Below are 27462 nucleotides of genomic sequence, written 5' to 3' on the forward strand. Positions count from 1 at the left end.
TTGAGTACAATACATGGGTTTTGTCGCGACTTTAGCAAAGATTTTCGTAGCATGAAACATATTCTTATACCTGACCGGGCTGATCGAAATGATTGGCTGATGAGAACTGCTGAAGCTGGTGATAGTGCGTTTGTAATTTCACGACTAGTTTTGTGGATGCCACGTGTCGTTCTGTCGATCGATAAATCAATATAACTTCAGTTAATGCTTACCACGTTTACCAAAAAGTTGTATGTTATGCAAAACAAAATTATGCAACATCAATACCAGCTTCGACCGATAACACATGGCAAATAGCAACAACGCCTAGAGAACAGTTACTAAGACAAGTATGTGTTGTGTTTCAGGGACAAGACCGACGTAATAGTCAACCACAAAACAATTCAATTTCTGATATTCCAGATGTCAGACGATTATTTTTCAGAATAAATTCTAAGTAGTATCCATATGATGCTGCAGAATTAGCTGATAGAAACATATCTCGCGCTTACATGTATCTTATAGCGGTCAAGCAAAACTGTAACAATAGATTAGTAGCGTATTATGCATGTGCGTTGATCGAATCTGAATTCTTAACGAGATTCTACAAAAGGCAGAATGACTATCTAAGTGTAAACACGTTGTGTGAGGTGTTCCGAATTCGCCTTGCATTTTACAGCGGTGGAATGTATTAATCGCCTAACAAAAGGCAGAATGACTATCCAGGCGTGTGAAGTACTTTGCACTTACAGAAAGCGGCGGAATGTATTGCTACCCTAACAAAAGGCAGAGTGACTGCGGCATAATTTTATCAAGCAAAAGAAAAATAAAATACGATGAAATGTATTGTACACGAAATGAACTTATCGCCAGGACACATTTTTGTTTATTAAAAAAAGCTTTTATTAAACGACAGTCCGTTTCGCTGAAGATGGATTTCGGAACGCACAGGGATCCACAACCAGCAAAACTGAACAATGTTGAAAGACTTTAGTATCAATTGATATCAAAGGCTTCCTCAAAACACAAAAACTGATATATAAACAACCGGCAGATGGTGTAGTGGTCTGGTTTGAATGGTCAAAAGCACAAACCTAGTATATTAGATAAACGTCAAGTGTGCAACAAGGAAGATCTTCTTTAGACGCTAGTGTGGTACAGACCAAACTTCAGAACAGGAGAAACTTGAATATTTGCAGTTATTCGCTTGTAAATGAAATTTTTAACTTTAATAACTTTGTTTTTGAAAATGTATCTTGTCTATAATATGAAATCTTACAAATAAGTTCCAAGTTCAATATGTGTTTTTAAAAAATATTTAACTGTGTATCGAATTCCATTAGAGCATTTTACGGACGATTTCAATATAAATCTATACAATAATATAACAACCATTTATGCATTAATCTAATGTTTTGATAACAAAACAATACATATAGTGGAAAATATATCAGAAGCTAATTTTTAATAATAGTGAGTTTACCTTAGAGATCATAATGAAACCTACTATTAATAAGTTCACATTACTGGCTGGCCATCTAGGTTCACAACATGTACAAAATTAAGATACTTTCAGCTTAAACCTTTACGTAGAATTTCGGTTACAAAAAGGTTTGTGAATAAGATGTAAGAAGTTAGTAGTAGTTCATGTTGTCTTTGTAAGGATGCATGTTTTTTCTGAGGAGTATCGTACTAAATACCTAATGTTTCGCAGTTTAAAAAGGAATTCAAGTTAACTATGGCGCCAATAAACAATGCTTATGTCAGTTATAACTGGAAATAAGATGATTTTATTTGCAAAACAATGAATCTTGAACAAAAGGCTTTTTCATTCAGTATTATGCATGTCAATCCCTCATGAACATATTTATGGAACAACGATGGATGGAGACAGAGAGACACATATAAAAAGGTCAGATTGATGGATCTTACCTTATATTACATTAAATATATATATGCATGTTAAAGACACAAAAAGTCGCGAAACAGAATTTGATACGGACACTGCATTTATTTGTGTGAGTAATGTTTTACATAGCTGCTAAACAATACATAGTTATTATTTTGCTAATAAGTGTCATTTTAATAAGAACTGGATATATAAAACAGGTAGTCTTTTTTTTCGTTTCTGTTTTGTTGGCGGGGGGATCTATGTATTTTCGTTTAAGTTTCCAACGATAGAAGAGGTAAATGTAATGAACTATAATTGAACTTACAATTTACATATAGAAATGATTTTCAGTATGCATGTGTATCATAGTTTGCATAATTTGCCTTTTTATCGCTTTCTTCCTTCCCCTTTACCGCTCCGGTGCCCTAGTGGTTAGAGCGTTGACCTCGGATGCGGGAGGTCACAGATTCGAACCCCGGTCGAGTCATGCCAAAGACTTATAAAAATGGTACTAACAGCTGCCTCGCTAGGCGCTCAGCATTTTAAGAGGTTGGTGTTAGGACTGGTTGGCCCGGTATCAGAATAATGTGACTGGGTGGAACATCATGCTACATTTCTGCAGCATGATGCCCCATTGCTAGACATCACTTTAAACTGCCACACTGCAGCCATCGTAGCGATATGACTGAGAAACAAAAAATAAAGCTAATTTTAAAATGCAAATCACACACACACACACGGACTTTCTTTCTGTCTTTCTGTCTTTCTTTATTTTTTTTCCTTCTTTCTTTTTTTTTTTCTTTGTTTCTTCTTATTCGCTGATTGTTTGTCTATGAATTTCTTGCAATGATTTGTTATGTTTTTCTTCCCCATAGGAGTCTACTGTGGAAATAACTTTGTGAACATTTTAAAATCTGTTTATAATCTGATCATGAGCCAAGCAAAACTGGAAGCAGGCTAATATCTACGAAAACATTAGTTATTGTGAATATGTTCTAAACGTAACTCCGTTCAATTCTATGCGAATGAAAGTTATTATGTTATTTCTCATAATTCGTTTTTGTATGATACAATCAAGGGGACCAGAACAGGTAAAAAATTCAACTTCGCATTGGCATTTTAAAAATCATGATCAGATCCCCTTTGGCCGACAGAAAATAATATGATTTAGGGAATGCCCACAGTCTTCTGTAAACGAACATTTCCCTTTATTCGATCTCTTATCAACGTTTTCTCCTTAATGAAAATGAACATTTTTAATCCATATTGAATGAATTAAATCCTTGATTCTGAATTTAACAATAGTTAATCAACTTTGTGGTGTGAAGAAAATTACCCTGATCACATTTGCTTTCTGCTGGATGTTTGTATGTGACATTTCCGTCTGTAGTCCGATCAAATAGCTCCAAAATATGTTTTGAAACTGATGGACAATAAAGCATCAGTCAACAACATCACAGGTGTAGTGCTGATTATCGTCATATTCCGTCTGTTACCTCGTTTTATGGGTCACTTATGTCTCTCTTTTTTGTTGTTGCTTTAAAACACATAAGTATGTGATATATTCAAAGAAAATATGTTAATAAACATTCTGGCTTCACACAATCATGATCTCACTCCTGAATATACCTTCTTATATTTTAATTTCTGACCGATTCGCCATTTATAATAAAGAACGAGTACGAAAGTGACGTTATTTACATGAACTGTACTATTGGTAAAAATTACATAATTCGTATCAAAATCGCATAAATCAAAGTTAGCTTGTATTATTATTATTATTATTATTATTATTATAGTGCAATTGCTAATCATAATATTGGTGTGTTCACCGATAGATACGTACGTACTTTTGTATCCCGGTTTTTGAGCCCCTTTCGGTGTTTCTTGTAACCGGAAAAGACAGTGACATAAGTTGTTCGGAAAACTCTGTTATATTGCTTTTAACGAAGAACACTTGTTTTCGATGTGCAGTTCATAAAAATTAGTAGGATGAGTTCTGAAGAGGAGAAAGAAAATTTTGTACAAGAGCAACGTAGTATTAGGGAACCGGATTGTATGCATACGACCAACGAAGAAGAAATAGACGAGATTGTGTATGCTCTAAGCAATTTTAAGGGTGTTGGTCAACATCAGGTAGGTGCTCCCTAATTTCGAACAAATCAGTTTTAATTTAGTTTATGTACAAAATCAGTGGGCCATTATGTATCATCATGTCATACGACAACATAAAATATTAACTGAACTAAGCAGGCGATAAAGACTTTATGGTAAACTCGTTCATTGATTCAAGAGTGCTCTCAAAACTCACTTATTTCTACTGCAAGAACAAACTTAAAGACCTAATAGCTACCTTAAATATTCTCAGCATGTTTTTTATGTTTTCTAATTTCATGGTGTTTGTTTTTGTAAATCATATCATTATGTTTTTGTTTTTTTTATCTTATAGGTGTTGTCTAATGTTGTAATGTTGTAAAGCACTTAGAGCTTCTAAAGATTAGGCGCTATACAAAGTCCTCATTATTATTATTATTATTCAAGACAATTCCTAATCCCCACCCTCATTCTCAGCTAATTTATGATTACACCCTTACCACCTTGTACTGTGTCTGTGTCTGCAGTATTATTGTTTGTTTGTATCCCACATCTGCCGAATTTAAATCCGAACAACATTATGGAGAAAAAAAATGCACAAACCTTGTCATTTCATCAATTGATTAAAATTTCAAACTTGGTTTTTGCCAAAGATGTAGACAAGCGAACAGACTACTGAGCTCGCTGTTCATTTCTGGTTTGTATAATATTCTATTTCAGTAAAACGTTTGTCATATGTGTCCAATATTTGCGGTGTCTAGTTTTAATATTTTTAAAATATATTGACAATATAGACAGGAGGAACTCTTGTATAGATGTGTTAAAAGAGATGTAAATCCAAAATTTATGGAAATATTGAGATTTTCAAAGATGGTAAACTAAATCACATCTGTTGCTTGAAAACATAGACTGTCACAAGCAAATATGCTGACCATATTGCTAAAGAAACTCCCATTTGATTTGAAACACCCACAAGTTGACAATGTTTGGGACCCCCTCACAAAAACCTGGTTAGAACTTATAAATCAATTAATGAAATTTTTAGTGATAGTATTTCTTTACTATAAAAAATGTTTTGCCCCCCACCATTCCTATGGAGGGAACATATCATGTTGCCATGTTTGTCCATCAGTCTTATTACTTAATGTTCATCACATATTTGGTTTGTGGCTTTTGATTTAAATCTTGGCAAAGTTTGATTTTCACCCTTTTCTGATAAATTTCATGGAGTTGTTGACCATGTTTTGACATAGAATTTTTCGCTTCAGTTGTATGACATTGACAGGAAGTCTTTCATGTGTGGACACATTTCTAGACATGATATGCAGTTATTTATTGTCATCAGTACATGTGCAAAGAAAACAATGCATTTTATTACAACATTTCTTTTAATACATATATATATATATATATATATATATATATATATATATATATATATATATATATATATGTATTGTATATACTTGCTCATAATCTATGTCTACCATTGCATAATATACCGTCAAATCATATTTATGTTGTTTGCTTAATTAAGTAATCCAAACATGTACTATTTCTTTTTCAAAACTTGGCCACCTTGACCATTATCACAGGACAATGATAATTCAACATTTTGGCCTTTAATTAATACTTATAAATTTTTCACATTTTATCCTGAACATTTTTCCTTATTATGGATGTACATTATTTATTTTTAAATAGAAATGGAGAGAAAACAATTTACTTTTATTTGATCACTAGCTGTATGCCTGTGAGACTTGATTATCCAGACTGCTACATAGATGTATTGAGTTTTCCCATTTTAGAAAAAACTTTTGCTACAAGCAACTTTCATTTCATCTTTTAGCTATCATTTGGCAAGGGTGCTGCCATAAGGATTTTGCAGAAACCAGATGATAATTGGTGGTGGGGAGAAATAAATGGTGTGGAAGGTTACATTCCTGTCAACCATCTGACTTATGAATCAGTGCAACAAATGTACTGGGAAGACAAAGAATATTTTGGAAACTATGGTAACTTGGTGAGTGTAAAAGGATTGTAACCAAATGAATTTTTGGACAATACCATAGCATCACTTAAATCCTCATTTATTCCCAAACATGTTAGATGCAGATTTTGCTTTATTCATTGTTTCAACCAAATTGCATTCTTCTACATAACATTTCAGCTAGTCCTTAATAGCTGTTTCATTTACGTTGAATCACGCTCTCACGAGTTATTCATTTTCAGTGATATAAGCGATCCTACAAATGGAGGTAATGTTTTTAAAAAGGTATGCAGATTTAATTGTATAAGGCATATAACTAGCATAATTTACATGATCATGAAGAGTGGTAATAATAAAGGCTAAAATTCTCATATAGATCAACTAAGATCAACATCTATCAATTTTAGTTTTGTGTTTTGGCTGAACAAACATCATAACTTTCCACACAATGTAAAGCTTGATGTTTCGGCATCTCCAGTGTTGATAGTTGGCGAATTTGTCTTTCATTCTGTGACAGCAGTACAGGCCAGTTAATGATTAAAACCCTGAAATAGGCTTGTGTTTAGAAAGAATTTTGACTGGAAACTATACCAGTACATTGATGTGTAATTGCCTTTTATTCCATAATATTAGCATGACTACCATAGTTTTGTAAAACGGGGTGTAAGGCATACCTATGAACTTTTCAAAAGCCAAGTAGGGAGATTGAATAAAAAAATAGATTGGGACATAAAATCAGGAGGTTTTTCGTGGCATTTTTAAAGCCTTGTTTTCACTAAATAGTGATCGATCTTTCTGGTCCAGTATGCATGAAATTCGTTTTAAAAAATCTCACCATTTCTCCCTGTGACATGCCCCATTTTCCCCCAGGACATGCCCTATTTTCATATTCTGGTCAGCTGTGGTCAAACTGCACAATAGCTAAAGATTATTCTTAAATAAACAAGCAAGAAAGTCAATGCGACTAATTCAAAGTTAATCATTATTGATGCAACTATTTTGTAAAAATGTGGTGATTCAGAAGAACAACGTTCTACACTATTGTGGGTTATGCAAGCACAATTGATTGGCAAATAAAGGATTCCCAATTTTGTTAAACTAAAGGTACCTAAATAGGCAGTCTGATGGTATTTTCCCCTCCTTGTATATCTGACCTTATTCCCTTATTGTTAACTCGTAAAGCATTTAGTATTGTTTACTATAAAACATGTATTCTGAATTAGTTTTTTTGAGGACACATTTGCTACATGGTATGTATTTTCATTTCTTCTTTCAATTTAATGATGGTAATTAACATACAGTATAAAAATGCCAGGTGTTCACTCGTGTTAATTTCTTTCGTGGGAATGGTGCTATAGCATATGAAGTTACAGCATTCATAGTGATCATCCTTGGGATCGAAATTAATTATGGACGATTTTATTGTTGTGGTTTATTTTTTTATTCTGGTTTATTTTTGTTATTTTTGTATTGTTGTAAAGGTAAAAAAAATCATTAATTAATGTGAATAATGTTTAAACTTAGAATTCTTTCTAGTAAAGTAATTATTTTGTCACAACAGTAATTCACAGGTGATGCAACAGAACATGTAGGACTTTTCTTGTTTAGAAGACTTGAAAATCAAAACATAATGTAATAATCGGGAGTTCTCTGCAAAAATCTGAAGATATGAAATCAGGAGGTAGGGGTAGAGTGCCCCCAAAATCGGGAGTTCTTTTTCTTCCTGGCGTGAAACTTGACAGGTATGTTGTAAGGTCACTTACATCAAAGCAAACTACAACTCAGCTTTTACAGTATTAGAATCATTTTTGAAGCATTATTTCTGAAACTTCGTTGTTGTATCTTGGAGATATCATTAAAGTTAAGCACAATTGTGCCCATGATTCGACTCCAAAGGATGTACTTAATTCAGCATGTAATCAGACCTACAATGTACATGTGGTGGCACCATTATGCAAATACGTTAGTAGCCTAACTGAGAGCGTTGAATCAAACCATATTGTTGTTCGTTGTGTTGTCATACTGGGATTACATTTTAATGAGTTAGGTATTTACAATTTCAAAGCAAAGTAAAAACATAATTACCAGTGCACTGATATAAAATGTCAAATGCAATAATGATAAACAAACAATCGAGTCAAAAGGGAGAGGTAGTGTTACAGCAACTCATGACTGCTAAACAGTTGTCCTCGTTTGATCATATTATACACAAATCTAAATTAGGCAGCAGCAAAAAGATAACAGAAAATTAAATAAATTACTTTTCTAACAAGATTATGCCATTTCTTTTTACTAATCATGCACGCCAACCTCAAGATAAGTATTCATTATTTTTTTTAAAACATAAGTTTGCCTAAATAAGTGCATTTAGAACTTACCTCTTGCATCTTGAGATGTCTTGGAAATGTGGGTAGGCTTATACGCGGGTCATGCACTTTTTAGTGTTTATACCTGTTCAGTTTTGGGGGGGGGTTCGGCTTATATGTGGGTATATATGGTAATAATACATTAGACCGACCAAATTTGTTATTATTCAAGATCAATAATATACATTCTGGGCTTAACAGAAACCAGGTAAATGACAATCATGCATATGTCTTTTTGTTTATTGATGGCTATGACACACCAATCAGACATTATAGCGGTTCAAGGATGGAAGTTTTTTTGTTTGCATAAGACGTGGTTTATCATTTGAAGGGGAAATGAGCTAGAAGCAGATGAAATTGAAACAATCTGAATCAAGGTAAATCAATCAAATACAGAGTCATTCCAAGTCAGTTTTGTCTATAGGGTCCTCTTCTGTGAAGATCGGGTGCAGGGATTTACAAATTTTGTAAACATCAGCTTTTCCAGGGCAAGTTAACTGGAAATAGAAACTTGCCCTTGAGAAATCTTAGGTTGCCCCAGTCATAATATTCCAATATGAGCAAACCAATAAGATACAATAAAATATGGGATATTTTAAGTTGAGTGACATTTATCAGCAAATAATTACCAATGACAATATCCTTGGGGTGATGGTTGATTTGCAGTGGAATGAGGATATTCAAGTCGTGTCATAAAGTCAATTCATGTCAGGTTATACAGCAAGATACGGTCATGTCTGTCAACAAAAAATAGGTTATTATATTACAAAAGCTGTGTGCAAGACTCTGGCATTGTTACCTGGGGAAACACATCTGACAAGAATATTTGCAAATTATTCCACTTACAAGAAGCGCTTGCAGACTCTTCCTAGATAATGCTGTAAACCTCAAAAATATATGAATGATATTAAAATTTAACAATAAGTGAACAAGTATTTTTGAGGAAGGCTAGATGTATGCACCGAATTTCAAACAATATGGCCCAGTTATATAATGAGGAAACATTTTCATGCAAGTCAGTTTCAGCTAATTACCTTTCCATCCCAAAACCAAATCAAGAATTCTTCATGAAAACAGGGTTAGAAGTGTACCTCAGAAATCTCAAAAAAAACTTATAATTTAATTTTGACCCTAGCAACCTAAAAAGAAGCTTAAAAAAACTGAATGGAACCTAAATTTATATTTTTTTAAAAATAAAAATTGATGACTGGCTTTACCCCAACCAAACAAAAGTACTTTTGTTAGACTTTTTTGTTAGGCTAGCCAAGTCGTCAAGAAAGAGCACAAATTTCTTACTAATTACAGGTATTTGTTTTTTAATTATCTATTAATTTTCACTTTGTCTTTATTTTCATTTTATTTAGAAACAAAATCAAAACATACTTTGTCATATTTTTAATAAATGTTATGCTCACCATGGAAATAATCTTGTAACTGGTTTGTGTCTTGGACTGCAAAAAAAAATTTAAATCTTGAAAACTGATTGAAACAACCCCGTTAAATTTTAAAATTGACTTTCACTTCTAACCATGAAAAAGGTTTCAATATTCAGGGTCACTAATTTGGAACAGAATCTCAAAGTAAACTGGAGAAAGTACAAATATAAATGCATTTAACCATACTCTAATTGGATGAAAAGTGGAACCTGTAAACTTTGACAAATGCAAGACAATTAAAAGTAAAAATTCTCAATTATTCCACTTTGTCGTCCCATTATTTTTGTACTGCATATTCACTGTGTGCCTAGATGGAGCATGTTCTTAAAAACTTTTCCATGTGTTTTGTCAACATATAAATATAGCAGATTATCAATGCAATTTCATTCTTCCTCTTTTTCAAAATATAGGCAACTATATACTCTATATGAAAATATGCATAGAGGGCCACAGTGAGAATTAGTCCATGAAACTAATTTAAATAAAGTTATTATTATTATTATTGTTATTATTACTATTATTATTATTATTATTATTACAGTGCAGCCTTGTCATGTCCAATAACCTATCATCAAGTATGTCCCATATCATATTTACTAGTTCTCATATAGTTTTCCTTTTGCAGTTGCCTCCCTTAAACAGCAACATATCTTTAGTTATAGCTAATGTTGTTTCCATCCCATGCATGGCTGAAAAACCATATAGACTGCACTGTGTACAGTAGACCCTCACTACAAGGTACCTCAGTATATAATGCTGTAATGATAAGCTGTACAAGGAAATCTTGCCTGTAACACAGTACAGTTTTAGAGTAGCATTATCTTGACAGTTGATTGTACTTCCTTTTCATTAGATGGATTAACAGAAACAGTGAGGTCATAGAGGTTTGCAACAGATTTCTTGATGTTGAATTATACTGAAAGTGTCACAGGATTTGCATGATTAAATGCCGTGTGTTAGACGTATAGTACTCCATCATTATAAGGCACCTTAATATGACAAGCAGGAATAACACACCTCATTATAAGGTTGTCTGCAGTGAACAGGATTATAGCGAGCGAGTGCTGTATTGTCTTGCCATACCCAGATTAATTTTTGTATAGCTGAGGTGTCTTTTTACCAATCCATTTTTGCCCCATCTTCAGTAGCTGACTGTTACAGAGATGTAACTTATAAAGCTCCATCAGCCAACACTCACTAATTTGTCCGTGACAGTGGGTAACTCAGTGCAGGAGGGAGCCTGAAATATATAAGGTTGAAATGGCATGATAAAGGGTACAACTTGAGCTTGAATCTTCCATTGTAAGCTATACAGTGTCAGAGGTCTCGCTAGGATTTTAAAACTTGGAGTCCAGGACTCCCGTTTTGGTAAAAATAGGAGTCTCACCTGAGCAAAGGTTGCAGTCCCCTCCCAGAAGATATTGAACTTTGCAGAATAGAAGAACTGTTCGTTGCCATTGAGTTTAATTTCCACATTCTTTATAACACTGACATGTTTAACTATGTCGGCCTATACTGCATGTTGGGTATTTCTGCGGAATGATATGTCATTTCTGTAAATATTAGATCACATGTTGTTTTTGTTGAAAATCCAATTTGTATCAAGAAAGAATGAGCCTCTTTTATTTAAGGAAAGTGATATTCATAACCTGTACAAAAATAGCCCAAATTTATATTCTAAATGATTATGTAAATGTGATTTCTAAATGTTTATGAAGACCTTCTCCATGACCTCTTGAACTTGTAACCCAGAAAAACCTATTTAATATTTATCTTTTAGAATCATACAAATAAATACATTAATTAAATGATAGAATTGTTTACCTTAGAATAATGCTGTATCTTAATCAAAGTTTCTAATTTTGCAAAAAGTTGTTCCACACGTCCAAAGTCCCACTCCTACTTTATTGTCTGCTATTCAATTAGTCAACTTGCATCTCTGATGGATTCTCAAGAAATTCCCAGGCGTTTAGTTTGTCTCTAAATTCTTTAGTAGTTTTTTCCCAATAAATGAGATGTTATAAACATGTTACATCCTATTCATTGTTGTTTCTCTTCAACATAATAGCTTACTGTTTTCTACAAAATAATGAACTTTTACTAACTTTTTACAAGATCGGTTTAGTTTGTTGAATAGCTCTTACCATTTAGTGGTATTGTTATGTTGAATTCTGTAAAACCAGCTATAAACATGGCCTAGTTCATTGGCTGAAATTCTGACAGAAAAGAGTCCAAAGTAATGTATTTAATTTCCATAGCCCGGTGCATAAACATTACATATTTTCAAGGTCATGTGCAGAATAGGCTGCCATTTCGTGACTCATGAAAACATAAGGGTGATATCCCATTTGCCCAAAATTAGTATTATTCTGAACAGAATGTTATGGTGACAATTGCCACTTTTCATTTGATAAGAATTGCATAATTTTATTTTCATCAATCAGTCGAATTTGGTATGTGTTTTGTGGCAGTATTGGTGACGGAAACCTTGGCTGCGCAGAATAGCCTGACAGTGGTATAACTCTTGTTTGTCCTTCAGGGTGAGACTGAATTTTGTCAATCCAAGGAATGGTCTTCCTCCAAACATTAAGCCAGGCATCACACACTTTCTTTCACTTTTCTACTGTCCCATTCAAACTATCAGTTGTAGCAACTTTACCACTCTTCTGAATCTCATTAAAATCTTTATCAGTTTGCTGTTTAACCCCAAAATACTTACCCAAATTTGCAAACAATAATTTGTTTGAATCTTTATGTGTCTTGATTTCAAGGTCGTATGCACTATTTATTCGGCTACAATTAGAAATGAACACAATATAAGAAGAAGCTAAAGTTCTGATGTACACTTATAATAGCCACATGTACATCTCTGTCATTTTCTGCCTCTGAATTCAGTTATTGTAAATATCAGCACATTTTCCTATCCAAGCTGCTAGTCTAAATCTTTGAACTTGCCACCCAACTATTGTATCGTGTTCTTTTGATGTACTCTTATAAATACAGCAGGTACAGCCAGGGGTCTTGTAGCAACCTAATTCTGTCATTGTAAATATCAGCACATCCTCCCATTCTGTAGTTGGTTGAAGTAGGACTGGCAAGTCTTTAAATTTGCTGCCCAGCTATTTGCATGTGTATGTATTACTCCTGCATGGGTGATATTCTGTGTCCCAGATAAAACGTTTGCATCATAAGACGTGTAATCAAGTGTTTCCGAGATATCTGCAGTTTTATCTACTTATGTTGTCATTTTGAGCTACTGGTCGAAAATCAGACCCTGCATTTTCAACACATTTTAAGTATGACATCAAGTTGGATTTCAAGGACAGAAAATTTTACACTCTGTACATTTTAGTAGAATAAATATAACTTAATAAATCTTTTAAACTTTGGTTCTCCAAGTTTAATATCTGGTTTGGGAGATCTTACCTTGAACACAAGTTTCTTGCTCAAAACATTTCAAGAATATGGGTCATTGACAAAGATTTACATTCCATGATACTGTAGATGTTGTCTGACATTGGTTTACCCTCCACCATTGATTTTTTGTCATTAGTATGAGTTTAGCTTGGTTGGCTTAATCAACAACCACATTGTGTCCTTGTATTACTAATTTCCTTTTAAGAGTGGAAAAGTCTAAAGGTCATCCTCATAGAGGAAAATTCTTAATCCTGTTTGCATGTGTGATTAACATAATCATCCTCAGAGAGGATACATCTTTATCCTGTTTGAATATGAGATAAATATTATCATACTCAGAGCAAATAGACCTCAGTTCTGTTGGCAGGTGAGATTAATTCAGTCTTCCTCAGAGAGGGTAGATCTTGGTCCTTTTTGCAGGTGAGATCAAAGCCTACCTCAGAGAGGATACATCTCAGTCCTGTTTGCAAGTGAGAGTAAGAGATTCGTCAGAGAGGGTACATGATTGCATGTGTGATTTCCAGAATCTACCTCAGAGGATACATTTTAGTCCAGTTTGTGGGTAAAATTAATAGTATCTTTCTTAAGTGAAATCATCTTAATCCTCTTATGGGTGAGATTATTATCATCCTGTCCATGTATGTTGGCAGGATAATTTAGCCAAAAGTGAATGAGATTTGTGTCAGGGAAGAGGTTTACCAAATCCTCGCACAATTCTTATCCCATCAGGTTGGATTTCCCCATTCTTTCCACACATACAGTATGGAATATTCGTTTTCTCAGCCACCAGATGATTCTTTTCTGCAAACATTGCAGAATAATGAACAATCAATGTAATATTTGCATGTTATAATACATGTTATAATGAAGTCAAGTCAGTGATGCTATGATAACAGTGCATGAACGTTTCTATCCATTGGACTATGTATATTTATCTGTCCCTTGGGCTGGGTATAAGTATATTTTCTTTGGGTTAGGTATATTTTTATATCCCTTGCGCTAGATTTATTTTTCAATCCCTTGGACTATGCATATTTATCTATCACTTGGTCTACCTATATTTATCTTTTCCTTGAGATAGATGGCTATGTATCTTTACCTATCCCTTGGGCTACATATTTTTATATTTTCTTTGAGCTAGGTGGCTGTGTTTCTTTACCTATCCCTTGGGCTACATAATTTTATATTTTCCTTGAGATAGGCAGCTATGTATCTTTACCTATCCCTTGGGCTACATATTTTTATATTTTCCTTGAGCTAGGTGGCTGTGTATCTTTACCTATCCCTTGGGCTGTGCATCTTTATCTATACCTTGGGCTAGGTATATTTATCTTTATCATGGCCTAGGTATATTCATCTTTCTCTTGGGCTAGATATATTTATCTTTCCCCTGAGCTAGGTATATTTATCTTTCTCTTGGGCTAGGTATATTTATCTTCCACTTGGGCTGGATATATTTATATTTCCTTTGGGCTAGGTACATTTATCTTCCCCCAGGGCTAGGTATATTTATCTTTCTCTTGGGCTAGGTATATTTATCTTCCCCTTGGGCTAGATATATTTATCTTTCCCCCGGGCTAGGTATATTTATCTTCCCCCTGGGCTAGGTATATTTATCTTTCCCTGGGACTAGGTATATTTATCTTTGTCTTGGGTTAGGTATATTTACCTGGCTGAATGGCATGGTAGATAAATGTAGCCTGTGGAAACACTTGAACTAATTGTGTACAATATGTGAAAAATACTGATTCATGCGACCTTTAATTTATCAAATATTCTAACATCTAAATATTGGCTAGAGAAAAAAAAATTGCATGATTTTTTTTACATGAACAGTTTTCTGTTGTACATAATTTTACCTTAGTAGTGTTGATTAGCTATATAACTACATTATCATCATTGCTGGAAATAAAAAGTTACATACATACAAGTGAAATTGTAATATTTCCTAATATATTCTATGTGAATTATTTTAGAAAATCCACCATGAAATGTTGAGTGATAGGCCTCGAGCTCTTGCATACCAATCAGCTATACAGAAAAATGCCCAGCAGCTGAGAGGAAAGGTAAATATTTATAAAGAACTTGTAAACATTAGAAGCAGAGAGAGTGAACAGACCTTTTGCTGAAATTTATGGAAACTAAAACCTCATATAAAAAAAAATGAAAAACATACGCGTAATAACACTAATCCGAAGCCTCTAACTTTGCCGAGAGCTTCTCTAATTGGGTTAGTTTATTTTGTTAAATTTTTTTGTCGTTAATGTTTTTCTAAATTTGTATTTGTGTTTTTGTTTACCCACCGGATGTTTCATTGAGGTTGCACCATCTCTGCTGCTATAATTAAATCATTATTATATCAATAATGGCACCAGCTATGGAGTCTTATACAGCTAGATTAGCTCAAGATAAAGATTAGAAGCAATCAAACAGTTTTTGCCTGTTTGTCATTCTCTTACACAAAAACTTCAAGAATGTCAAGAATCACAAGTTGAATTTGCAGAAGATACAGAAAAGTTATTTAAACCAATTTCGAAGCAAAGAACTGCAGAATCTACTGGGGCTCTTATTCCAGCAGTAAAACAAACTGCTGCGCAAACTGAAAAAATAGCAAAAAGATCTAAACAAACAAAAAGAATTTTAAGAGATCTTCCAGCTGGAATAGCTGCTGCTCAGCCTCACCCTGTTCCTCCTCAACTTGAAATTTTTTTTAAAGATGCTGTTGGAGTAAAACCGAAGAAAAACTTAAACTGCCTGATAAATTTGAGGAAGAAATTGTTGGTGTAATAAGAAAAGCAAAAGTAGCAAGAGATTTATCTGAATTTGCTGTTATGAGTTTTAGTAATAGAGATATATTTTTAAAACCAGAACATGCTGATAAACCAGATTCAAGAGATACTTGGTAAAGTTGGATATTTCGATTATACAAGGGAAGTAAACAAGCTAGGGCAGGTGATTTGATTTTATTGCATATGAAAACAAAGTAAGAAAAATATTGTCCCTTTTACAACAATTTAAAAAACAAAGTAAACCTAGACCTGTAATTGATTTTCAAGACAGATTTAAAATAAAAGGTAGTTTATGATATTGCTTTAAGATATGAAAATAGGGGTAAATATATGAGATTAAAATATGTTGATTCTTCGACAGAAGATGATTGGGTTAGAGATGTATATCTTTTCTACTAAACAAAGTTTTCTTAAGGATGATGATTCTAATTTTCAAAGATTTAAAAGAAGATTAAGAGAAATGGAACAATCTAGACAATCACAACAAGTTATAACTGAAGACTCGGTCATTCTGCTGGCATTATTAAAAATTCATTTAAAACGTGGTAAAATTCCAATTGCTGCAGCTCCAGCGTTAATAGCTGCTGCAGCTCCAGCTGTAGCAAAAGCAGCTGCACTTGGTGCTGTCGGAACTGCTGCTGGAATGGCACTAAAAAAAGAAATATGAAAAGGATTTTAAAAGAGAGGAAGAGGACAGAGACTTCCAGGAACTTATACTTATCAATATGAAAAAGGCCTGAGACTTCCAGGAACACTTATTAATCTTTCCAATGTCAAATTATGATTTAAGTGATTTAGCTAATAAATTGAAAATGAAAAAATTTAGAGAAGTTTTTATGCATGATCAATTACCAGAACAACCAAATAATATTGAAACCGGAATTATTAATCTTGATAATAATTCTAGGCCAGGTACTCATTGGCTTGCATATGCATTTGATCCGCATGGTTCTATTTATTTTGATTCATATGGGCTTCCTCCGCCAGTAGAATTTTTAAAATCCACTAAAAACATTCCATTTTGGTATTCATCATTGCCAACACAAACACTAACTGATCTGCCAATATGTGGTTGTGAAGTAATTAATGTATTAAATGCTATATCTTCATCAACATTACCACCTCATAAAGTCATGCATGATTATACAAGTAGCCGTTAATCGTTTTAAACAGATCTTAAAGTATAATGGTTGATATTTACAGAAGAGCTTCTCCTATCAAAGACAAAAAAAAAATGATATTGATTTGTCAAATTACGCAACTAAAGATGAACTTGCTGATATTATGAACCTCTCTGGACTTGACCGAGATGAAGTTGTTATTTTTCAGGATGAATATGGTGTTTTAAAGACAAGTAATATCAGATGGAAAGATGATTCGTAGAGTTTTCGGTGCTACCATGGATAATATTCCAGTATTTACTGACGGCGGTAGAATTAGAGACTCAAATATATCAATCACAACTATTAGAAATGAAATTGAAAAAAGTTTTGATAATTGTTTACGATATACTGGTGATATAATGGCAGGTAAACTCAGCATGAATGGAAATAAAATAGTTGTTTTAAGAGATCCAACATCTGATGAAGATGCTACAACAAAAAAATATATAGACAGAGTCAACACTAAATTAACCATGCAGCAGGCTGAGTATGACGTTCACATATATATGCTTTCAAATCTTCATAGAAACTTTCAAAGACTCAGTAAAATCGCAGATGATTTCTTTGGAAGTCCTTTGACTGCCAATGTAAAACTCATTGATATTAACACAAAACTCAGCGATATTAAAACAGCTAAGTCAGACATTGAAACACTAACTGATTAGGTGTTATCAGTGATCCTAAATCATTTTCAGAGTTAATTACGATAGCGCAGAGTAATATCGATGATATTAGAAAAAGACTAGAAGATGTTATAAGTGGAATTCCTGATATCGTTAAAAAAATTAATCAGATTAAAATTTCCCACAAGCAGATTATCAGTGTGGTATATACAGTAGCTTCTGACCAAGCATTATGGTCACCACTTAATAAAACTATTAAACATCACGCTGAGGTTACTGGTATATACAGGTTTTCAGTAATCACTGTTGTTAATGTTTATAATATCTACCATGATTTCACTGTGTTATCCACTGACTCTGTCAGGTGGATCTTCTGGATCTATGTTAGTGATGTTAGATTAAAACGATGAGGAAACATTTACTGTGGAACCCGAAGAAACAAAACTCGGCTTGATTTATTATTGGTGTCTTGAATTAGTAGCTAAATTCCCACCTACTTTAAACATAATGAGCATTCCAATCAATGTTCAACGTTTTAGATAAAATCAAGCACGTGAATGGCAAACAAAATTAAAAATATCATTGACGAGTATACAGTAAAAGTAAAAAAAATATGTAGTTGTTGTTGACATAATTGTGTATTCAATGTCTGCTGTTAGTGCTGGAGCCATGTATTATTATCAACAATAGCAATAGCACCAGCAGTTGTAACACTTTGTGTTTCAGCTGCAACAACGATTGCCAGTATTCTTAATATCATCACAAAAAAATATGCATGTGCACAAGTGCAAAATTACATGATTATATAATAAAATTACATACAACAACATTAGCATACTCCAAATTATCCTCGTTATTATCAACAAGTCTTAGTGATGGAAAAATATCAGATTTTGAGTTTATGTAGATAATTAACATCTACAAAGAAGCAATGACTGTGATTGATTTAGAAAATTGGGATTTAAATAATGTCAACTCCAAACGAATTACTTCAACGAATGGTAACGAACACAGCTCCAGCAAAAACAACAATGATATTGGTAAGCTCAACTAATCCTGAATTTAATGTTAATTTTCCAACTGCAATTCCAGCAAAAGAAATTGCACTTGCACAATTACAAGTATACCGTAGTTTGCCAAATATTAGATCAAAATAATTCGGTGGATTACAAGCGAATAATTTGCTTGTATTTGCAAATAAAAATAAAGATGATGGAACACCAGACTGGAATGTTGTCAGAATTTCAACAGGCAGTTATCAAATCAAACAAATCAATGATGAATTGCAGCACAGAATAAAATCTATAGCCGAAAGAGAATCCAAAATAGCTATAACAATTCATGAGACAAATTTATCATCTGCAATTGAAATATATTCTCCAGATTACGTTGTAGATATTTATCAATCGTTAAGTAGATATGTTTTAGGTTGGCCTGAAATTACACCACAGTATAAAAGACTGCCAGAACCTCAATGAGATGATTTCTCTATTAACAAAACAAAAATAATAAATGAACCACCATATCAAGATGGATATCCATAGCATCATTATGCAGAAGATTGTATTAAACTTACTGATGGTAGATTATTTCCTAAAATACCATTTTCAATAATTTTCTTTCATAGAAAAACTTCCGATCATATTGTTTATGAAAAAGATTTCAGATCATTGGTTGATGAATTCAAAACTGAAAATATAACTACATTCACGACATTAATAGTTATTTAAAAATTATATCCTGGAGTATCCTAATAATGATCTAAAAAAGAATATTATTGAAACGATACAACATTTAAATCAAATTGTATCAGATCTTGAATTTACTAATCGAGTTATTATTGAAATAATAAATGCTAATACTTATGATATAGGAAGTAAAAAAAATGACAAACATCAGACAACTATATTTCACTATAAAATAACTGAAGCGAATTTATTAAAATTTGTATTACTGGGATTTGAAACTGATGAATTAAAATAATCAATCAGTCATTAATCTTAATAATGAAAACTTTCCTAAAATACTTGAAGTAGGGGGAAAACATCACCACAGCATCTCTCCTAAAACATAACACTGATCCGTATGGTAAATATAACTTCAACAGTTGCAGTTAATCTTGTATGTTGGGCAATTAATGGCAGTTATAAAATAGATCTTGGAAAATCAAATCGAGCTCAACAAGGAAATATTCTGTATACATTTACACCGCATGTACCTCCTGGATATTTAATCATACAAGAACCAATCAATCCGGTTTATCTATGATGTTATAATAATTTATTGTCAAGAATACATTTCAAACTTACTGACCAGAGTGGACACTTAATCGACTTAAGAAATGAAAATTTGAATATAAATTTTTATGTAAGATCTTAATGATTTTTGATCATGCAGAGAGTTTGATAATTAATTATTTAATATAAAGTATTATATAATGTACCAGCATGTGAGACTTTTCATACACGACAAAGAGGTATATGAAAACGCCATCAGATAGAGATTAGATTCTTGTATTAGATAAGCTTAAAAAAATATTGCGAATTCTGAATAAAAAATCTGATTTCATTAATATGTGGGGTATATTACCCACACTTTTTCAGATTATCAAATAATTTCATTAAATTGATGAGTACTTTACCCATATTAAATCAGATTATCAAACAATTTCATCAGATTGATGGGGTATATTACCCATAATTTTTCAGATTATCAAATAATTTCATCGAATTGATGGGTAAAATAGTTTTAAAATACTGAAAATCTCATCAAAAACAGAAGAAAATAATAAAAAATTGCATAATAATCCTTGACAAAGCAAAATAGATATATTATAACAGAATTTTTTAATTATTTCTCAGGTGGAATAAAAGTCAGACGATAGTTAATCACGACATTGCCGTAATTTTCATTTTCATCAGTGACATCAATTCATGTACTTTCAAAATCCTCATTACTATTTTCAGTTTCGTAACTACTTTCACTAATAACTTTGTCATTTTCATTTTCACAATCTGACATAAACTTTTTTACTGCCTGCTACATGTGTTAATAATTTTCTTTGTTTCATATTTGTGAGTTAATTCTGATCTAATTTTTTCGATCACGCTTGAGAGGGATACAAATTGTTTAATTTCCATATTTTTTACAGTAGCCAAAGAGTGGAACATAGCTTGTTGTACAATCTTTGTGAATCTGTATTCTGTTGGTAGTGTATATCTATCTTCAAATTTATGCTTTTGCAGTGATTCAAAATCAAAAATAATTTTTTCTGGAACAAGTTGAATTTTTATGCCGTCTTTTTTAATTTTTTTATTGCAAAATAAGATCATTAATATTTTCGTAATTCATTATATAATAAATATATATTTAAATTGTATTCCTCAACCAAGGTGGTATGATACAATTTTGTGATCTAGCAGAAATACAACCTCTAGATTACTAAATAAATATTCATTTGCCTTTGTCCACTCCAGATTGCAAACTTCTAAGCTGACTGAGATGTTGTGACTCTGTGCCTTTTATAGTCCACACAGAACAATTCTGAAAATCCCAGAAACATGTAGTAACAAGTTATTTTTAAATCCCTGTCTGGCAATCCCCAGAAACATGTTGTAACAAGTTATTTTGGAAATCCCCATCTGGAAATCCCCAGAAAAATGTAGTAACAAATTGTTTTGGAAATTCCCCCGTCATTCCAGAACATTTTGTGCAGACTATAAAAGGCACAGAATATCTTTCACTCAGTCAGTCTGGAAGTGTGCATTCTGAAGTGAACAAGAGGTAAATGAAATATTTTCTTTAACTATGTGTGTTAATTATTATACATTAATCATGTCATAAATTACATAATATGTATGTTTTTTCATCAAAGCTTGAAAACTTTCACTGTTCAAGTACACATTTGTCTCTTTACCTTTCTACATTTCAGAGAGTTATAGATGTTGGCTGTGGTACCGGAATCCTTAGTTTAATGTGTGCAAAATATGGTCTACCATCACAGGTAATTTAACATATTCAAATTTTTGTCACTGTTAAAGCTGTCAACAGGTAACTGGGTACCTGTCCATTCATAATTACCTGGGTAATAAAAAATGAGCCATAGGGTACATTTACCTAAAGCAAGTTTTCTGCTATTGCTTGTTAAGAACGTACTCACTCTGCTCTCAAGTTGACAATCCTTTTGGCTGAGTCTCGAATGTGTGTACTTTTTCAGTGCCTAGCAGAGGTGTAACTTGCAGTAAATAACTGATGTTAATCCCACAGCTTGTTTTCCCACATGATGACCCTTTGGTTGCACTGCAAGTGTGGTTCAGTGGCAAGTAACATAGGGTGGTTATTTGATCTTGCCACACAACAGGCATGTGTTCTGTTGTAACATTTAATAGATTTCACAGACTGTATCATCAGTGTGTTACTTACAAAGCTCAAGCTCAGTGACTTAATAAGCATCTGCATGTGACAGTGAGGCCAAGGAAAGGGAGACGGGCAATATTTATGATGACTATAGTTTTTGCATACCCTTAAAAACAAAAGCATCATTGATATAAAAATTGCACAAAACTTCATCCTTTCATTCATTGATTTATAATTTATAACCTGATTGTCACCAGGAGGTCCCTGATACTTGAATTATTGGCATTTCAACACAAACCTAATATTCCAATTTTAAACTCACTGCTTCCTGTCCATTTCCATTTTCTAGAATAGTCTATTTCAATATAAAGCTGAGTTTGCGTCCAATATTTGCAGTCAAGTGTTATTATTTATAAAACAGATTGAGCAAATAAAAAGGAGGTGCTCATATATACATGTATTTAAAGAGATGTAAATCTAAAATTTACAGATTTATTAAAATTTTCAAAGAGAGTGAACTACATCACATCTGTTGCTTGAAAACATAGACTGGCCCAAGCAAATATGGGGACCTTGTTGCTGAAGAAACTTCATTTGGATTCTGAATGCAAACAAGTTGACAGTGTTTGGGAACCCCTGGCAACAATAAGGTGAGAACTTACAAATCAAGGAATAAAATGACTAAGTTTTGTGCATTTTTATATTCTTGATGCTTTCTGTTTTTAAAATCAGTAGAGGGTACAAACAAACTGGATGGTGTGGGAATAATATAGACTATGATGATGGAGGATTTCAGAACTTGATCAGGCAAAATAACCCTGTATGTTATTCAGATTGCAATGGTTTTAAAATAAGGTTGTGTGTGTACCATTTTTTAACATTATATATATATTAACTTCAGGTTTGTACACATTTAATACAATTTCCCTTTGATCAGGTACCTGTTCCTTATCCTAGGATCATTGGGTACATGGTATATGTTTTCTACAAATTTAACAGTCTCTATTTTAGTATTTGATATAAGAAAGAGGTTTGATGTTTCTGTGTCAAATAAGTTTCCTGATCAGATTAAATTGGATCACCTGACATTTCTTCTTTTTTTCTCCAGAAGCATGGAAAATACATGCACTTTTAATCAGCTGGGAAGTAATGTTGGCATACGACTTCCCGCTATCAGTTTTGATAATGAAAATAATTGAAAAAATTGAGGGCACAGACTGGAGCAACTCTGATTGCCCCACTAAGATGAATCAACAGTCAAGCAGACATACTCAGAGGAGTCCTGATGACTTCCACTTAAGTAGAAGAGATCACCACTTTTCCACCCCTTTCACTTCTTTTTGTAGTAAATTGTTTCTCCAATAATACTTCACTGATTACAGTACAAATAATCATTCCCACCATTCCTGGTAATGCGAGCATCCTTTGAGGTTTCATGCAAGTCAATACTGGTTATAATGGTAACCACAAAGTGGGTAAAAAGGGGAGTTAACCTGTAGGAGTTACTTCCCTTAGTATACTATGTGGACACAGTTTTTTTTTTTTTTTCTGCAATGACTGGATTTGGATGTAGCAGACAAAGTTATCATAACATAATGTGATCAGGCAAGTATTATCAGAGAAACAATATACCCACAAATTTGCTTTCTCCACAGGCTCTTTGGAAATAAATTTGTACATCATGAAGTTTATTGTTGATATGCAAAAATTTAAATTAATAAAAACTTAGATCTAGATTTAATAAAGTAGATTCAAACTATGATACCTGAGAAATCACTAATTGAATATTCTTTGATTAGTTACTGCTGGCACAGGCCATGTGTACATATAGAATTTGCAGATACTAACTGATTAACACCATTTAAGGGCTCAAAATCACTCACTGTCCTCACCATTAGCATTTTCCCAGCTTGATTAATCTGATGTGCTTCATAATAAAAAGTAAAAAATTGTCATCATTACTATCATCAACCAGTATTTGCTGAACAAAAATGTAATTAACCAGACCGGGAATCATTGTTTAACAGTGCCAGATATATAAATGATGGTAGAGAAATCGAAGCATGCTTCGATAACATTGATGTTGCTATGACAATTATCAGTCCTACAAGATACAGCAATGACTGTTTATGGTCCAAAGGGCCATCCATGATGTTTGCGAAGGACATTACTGACATTCCCGATGATAAGCAGCATCTCACAGGTTAGTGCCATTGATCCTAAACCAGCTAGAATAATTCCTTGACCGGCTGTTTCTTTCGCGACACTACTTAGTGTTAATCCAGAATTCAGCTTGGGATTTGCAGCATGGCAATCTCAGGTTAAAACAGATGGTGCATTTTCATGTGTGATACCATTATCACATATCTTTGGATTCTGTAGACATGTTAGAAACGTTATCTTTGGAGCAATGATACAGCTGCACTGGTTCAAAGAGCCACAGACAATGATGCTATCTAGCATACTGGAATTGGTGGAGGTGGTGCTCATAAAGGAACACTACAAAACTAACATTATGGATACCAATAATGACTCCTTCGTTAACTGAAGAACAACAATTATTTTCATTCATGAATAATGGCGGCAAATCATGGCAGATTGCATCACAACAAGGAATTTCAGCACCACACCACATATTCTTGGCATTTCAGCATGCCGTCAGATATAATGATCAGACAGCGAACCTAATGGTGTTTGATAGATTAGCAGTGTCTTCAGTTTCACTGAGGGTAAATGAACATCAAGAACTATCTGAGGATATAATACTGAATTTTGACCACAACAATGTTGCATCATAGTTTGATGATATTTATGGGACATGATCAGAATCTAGACTCCAGCCTGCAGATATATCTGCAGGATTTCTCAACACTGTATCCAATCTACTATTTTTCCTTGGAACATCTTGGTTTATTCAGACAGTCAGTCGTTAAGGTACACTTGCAAGCTACTGTTGGTCCTGCTCCAGCTGGTGGTTGCAGAGCAATCGCTGTTATACTGTCAGACAAAACAATGTTGCTTGAAGATGTTGGTGGATGAATGAGAGTCATTGATGTGCCTGTAGAAAATATGTTGTTGTTGTTTTGTTTTTGTAGGGTTTAATGCCATTTTTCAGCACACGACAGGCTATACATGGCGGCCAGTATTAATGGTGGAGGAAGAACCTTTAAAAACCCCAGAAAGAACCACCGACCCACGAGAAGCTGCTGGCAAGCTTTCTCACATATCCACATAGGCAGAATTCGAGACTCGAACCCACAATGACAGGTGAGATGGCAGTGATCCGTAATGGAGAGTGCTTTAGACCACTCGGCCACTCGGGGCCTGTAGAAAATATGTAATGTTAATTAGATCATTCATGATGTTATAGTGTCATATCATCATGTCAGTGTTACTCTGACACCTGGTCAGATTAAAAAACTTCAGTCCACATCAAAGAAGAATTATGGGACAAAAATAACTCTGAAATCAGAAGCATTGCAGGGCCCAATTTAATTATTGTTCACTGAACATCAACTCAAACACTACAATGATGTCAGGAAATCAAGAACTGGTGTGAGACTTTACCTTTCTGCGACACAACAAAAACTATATATTTCCGTTTCTAGCGGTGTTACCAGCACTAATTGGAGCTGCGGCTCCAGCTGTTGCAAAAGCAGCTGCACTTGGTGCCATTGGAACAGCTGCTGGCATGGTGCTGAAAAAAGCAACAGGACAATGCATAAACACCTCAAAAAAAGTGACACAGTCTAAGATTATCCAGAATGAGGTATGGTCAAAGTCTAAGGCTGCTGAGGATGTTTCGCTGTGAACTTCAACATCGTATCAAATTAATAACAGGAAAAGAATCAAAGATCACTATCAGGGTACACGGGCCAATGCTGAGTGCAGCTGTTGAAAAATCAATGCCAGATTATGATGCTGACTTATATAAATCATCAATCAGAACCATGCTGGGATGGTCATTGGAAGCACCAATGTATGCTAAACCACCATGACCATAATGATCTGATTATATTTTTGGGGCAAGCATACTAGAGTAAACATTCCAGAGCTTAGACAACATTTTCAGAGGAGGGATTGGGTAGAGTGACATAAAGAAAAAATTAATACAGCAATACAGTGACAACTTTGTTAGATACAGACAGAAACATTGGGAAAGTTTTGGAAGAGAGTAACATGGGGGAAGACAAGGCAGACTATGTTAGAAGAGGTCAGATATACCCAGGGTAGCTTTATAAAGAAGTAGCAGTGACGGAATCAGAATTAGAGAAAAACCACAAATTGGGGGTTTCTCGTAATTATTGATAAAATAATGCAGGAACATGAAAATGCACAGAGCAGTCTGAGAGGGGTTTTTGAGCAGTATATAATTGAATATCCGAATGATAATCTGAAACTGGAAATCATTAATGTAGCATTATATATGAGAGTGGTAAAATTAGAAACAGCAATTGGCTAGTCTCATCAATTGTTTTTACTCCAGGGCGAATACAAAAAGTTTTTTAAGATTACCACGGAACAAATATCTAATATGCTGAAACTACCAGGATTGGATATCAATAATATGAAGCAGGATCTCGATGGCATAATTGACAAATATCTTCCAAAAATTATTGCAATGTGGGAGAAGTTGCAGGGCCCTACAGATATTCTCTGACATAATAATGATCCAGCAGGTGGTGATCAACATGTATTACCAGGCATTATCAATATCACATCAACGATTTCTGTAAATCTAATCTGTGATGCAGTCAGTGGCAGCTATACCACATCTGGGCAGGCATTATGGCAGTTTTTCTCCAGATGTCCAGCAGGGTCAGTTGATTGTGTCTGTGCCAACTAGTCATATTTATTTACCATGTCATAAGTTTTTAAACTTACCTATGTCCATGTCACCAGGACACCATGTCACAAGAATATTTCACAGCATGTGTGGTGTATCAATCCCATTAAAAATAACCAAAATGTTACAGTGATCCCTGATCACTTTGGGAATCTGAGTATACCGCTAGTTGACCTAAATAACATCTGTGTTTGTATGTCTGCCCCATGAAAATAGGATGGCTGGATTTGCTTGTTTGTCAAGCATGACTTTATCATAAACCACTAGATTGTTAATATCCCCGCTAAGATCCTCGATGGACAGCGCTTCATCAATATCCATTAAAAATTCAATAACATTGTCCTCGGCCAGTGCAGATTCATTATATTTCTTGGGAACATTATAGCATCATTGCTAACCAACAGCTGGTGCTACTAATTAAAGTTTGTCCCACTTGAGCCACCTTATTAACAGGTTGAGTAAGAACTGGGTTTTACCTGACCCAGATGGTCCAACTATATTAGCTCGAATGG

At 33.8% G+C, this 27462-nt stretch overlaps 1 protein-coding gene across 2 annotated transcripts in view; it reads left to right on the top strand.

The window, feature by feature from the left end:
• The first annotated feature begins 3797 nt into the window (after positions 1-3797).
• LOC149790737 (protein arginine N-methyltransferase 2-like) overlaps positions 3798-27462 on the top strand; it is an 82799-nt gene continuing 59134 nt past the window's right edge. For both annotated transcript variants that reach the window (XR_016423890.1, XM_089972790.1), the window contains exons 1-4: positions 3798-4006; positions 5814-5987; positions 15150-15239; positions 21680-21751. Coding sequence is in view for 1 of the 2 variants with exons in the window: in XM_089972790.1 (XP_089828916.1) it covers positions 3863-4006; positions 5814-5987; positions 15150-15239; positions 21680-21751 (480 nt within the window). In the remaining variant the exon portion in view is untranslated. The remainder of the gene's footprint in view (positions 4007-5813; positions 5988-15149; positions 15240-21679; positions 21752-27462) is intronic.

This window comes from Sinohyriopsis cumingii, chromosome 10 (genome assembly GCF_028554795.1).
Source record: "Sinohyriopsis cumingii isolate HCF-2022 chromosome 10, ASM2855479v2, whole genome shotgun sequence".
In the NCBI taxonomy this organism is placed as follows: Eukaryota; Metazoa; Mollusca; class Bivalvia; order Unionida; family Unionidae; genus Sinohyriopsis; species Sinohyriopsis cumingii.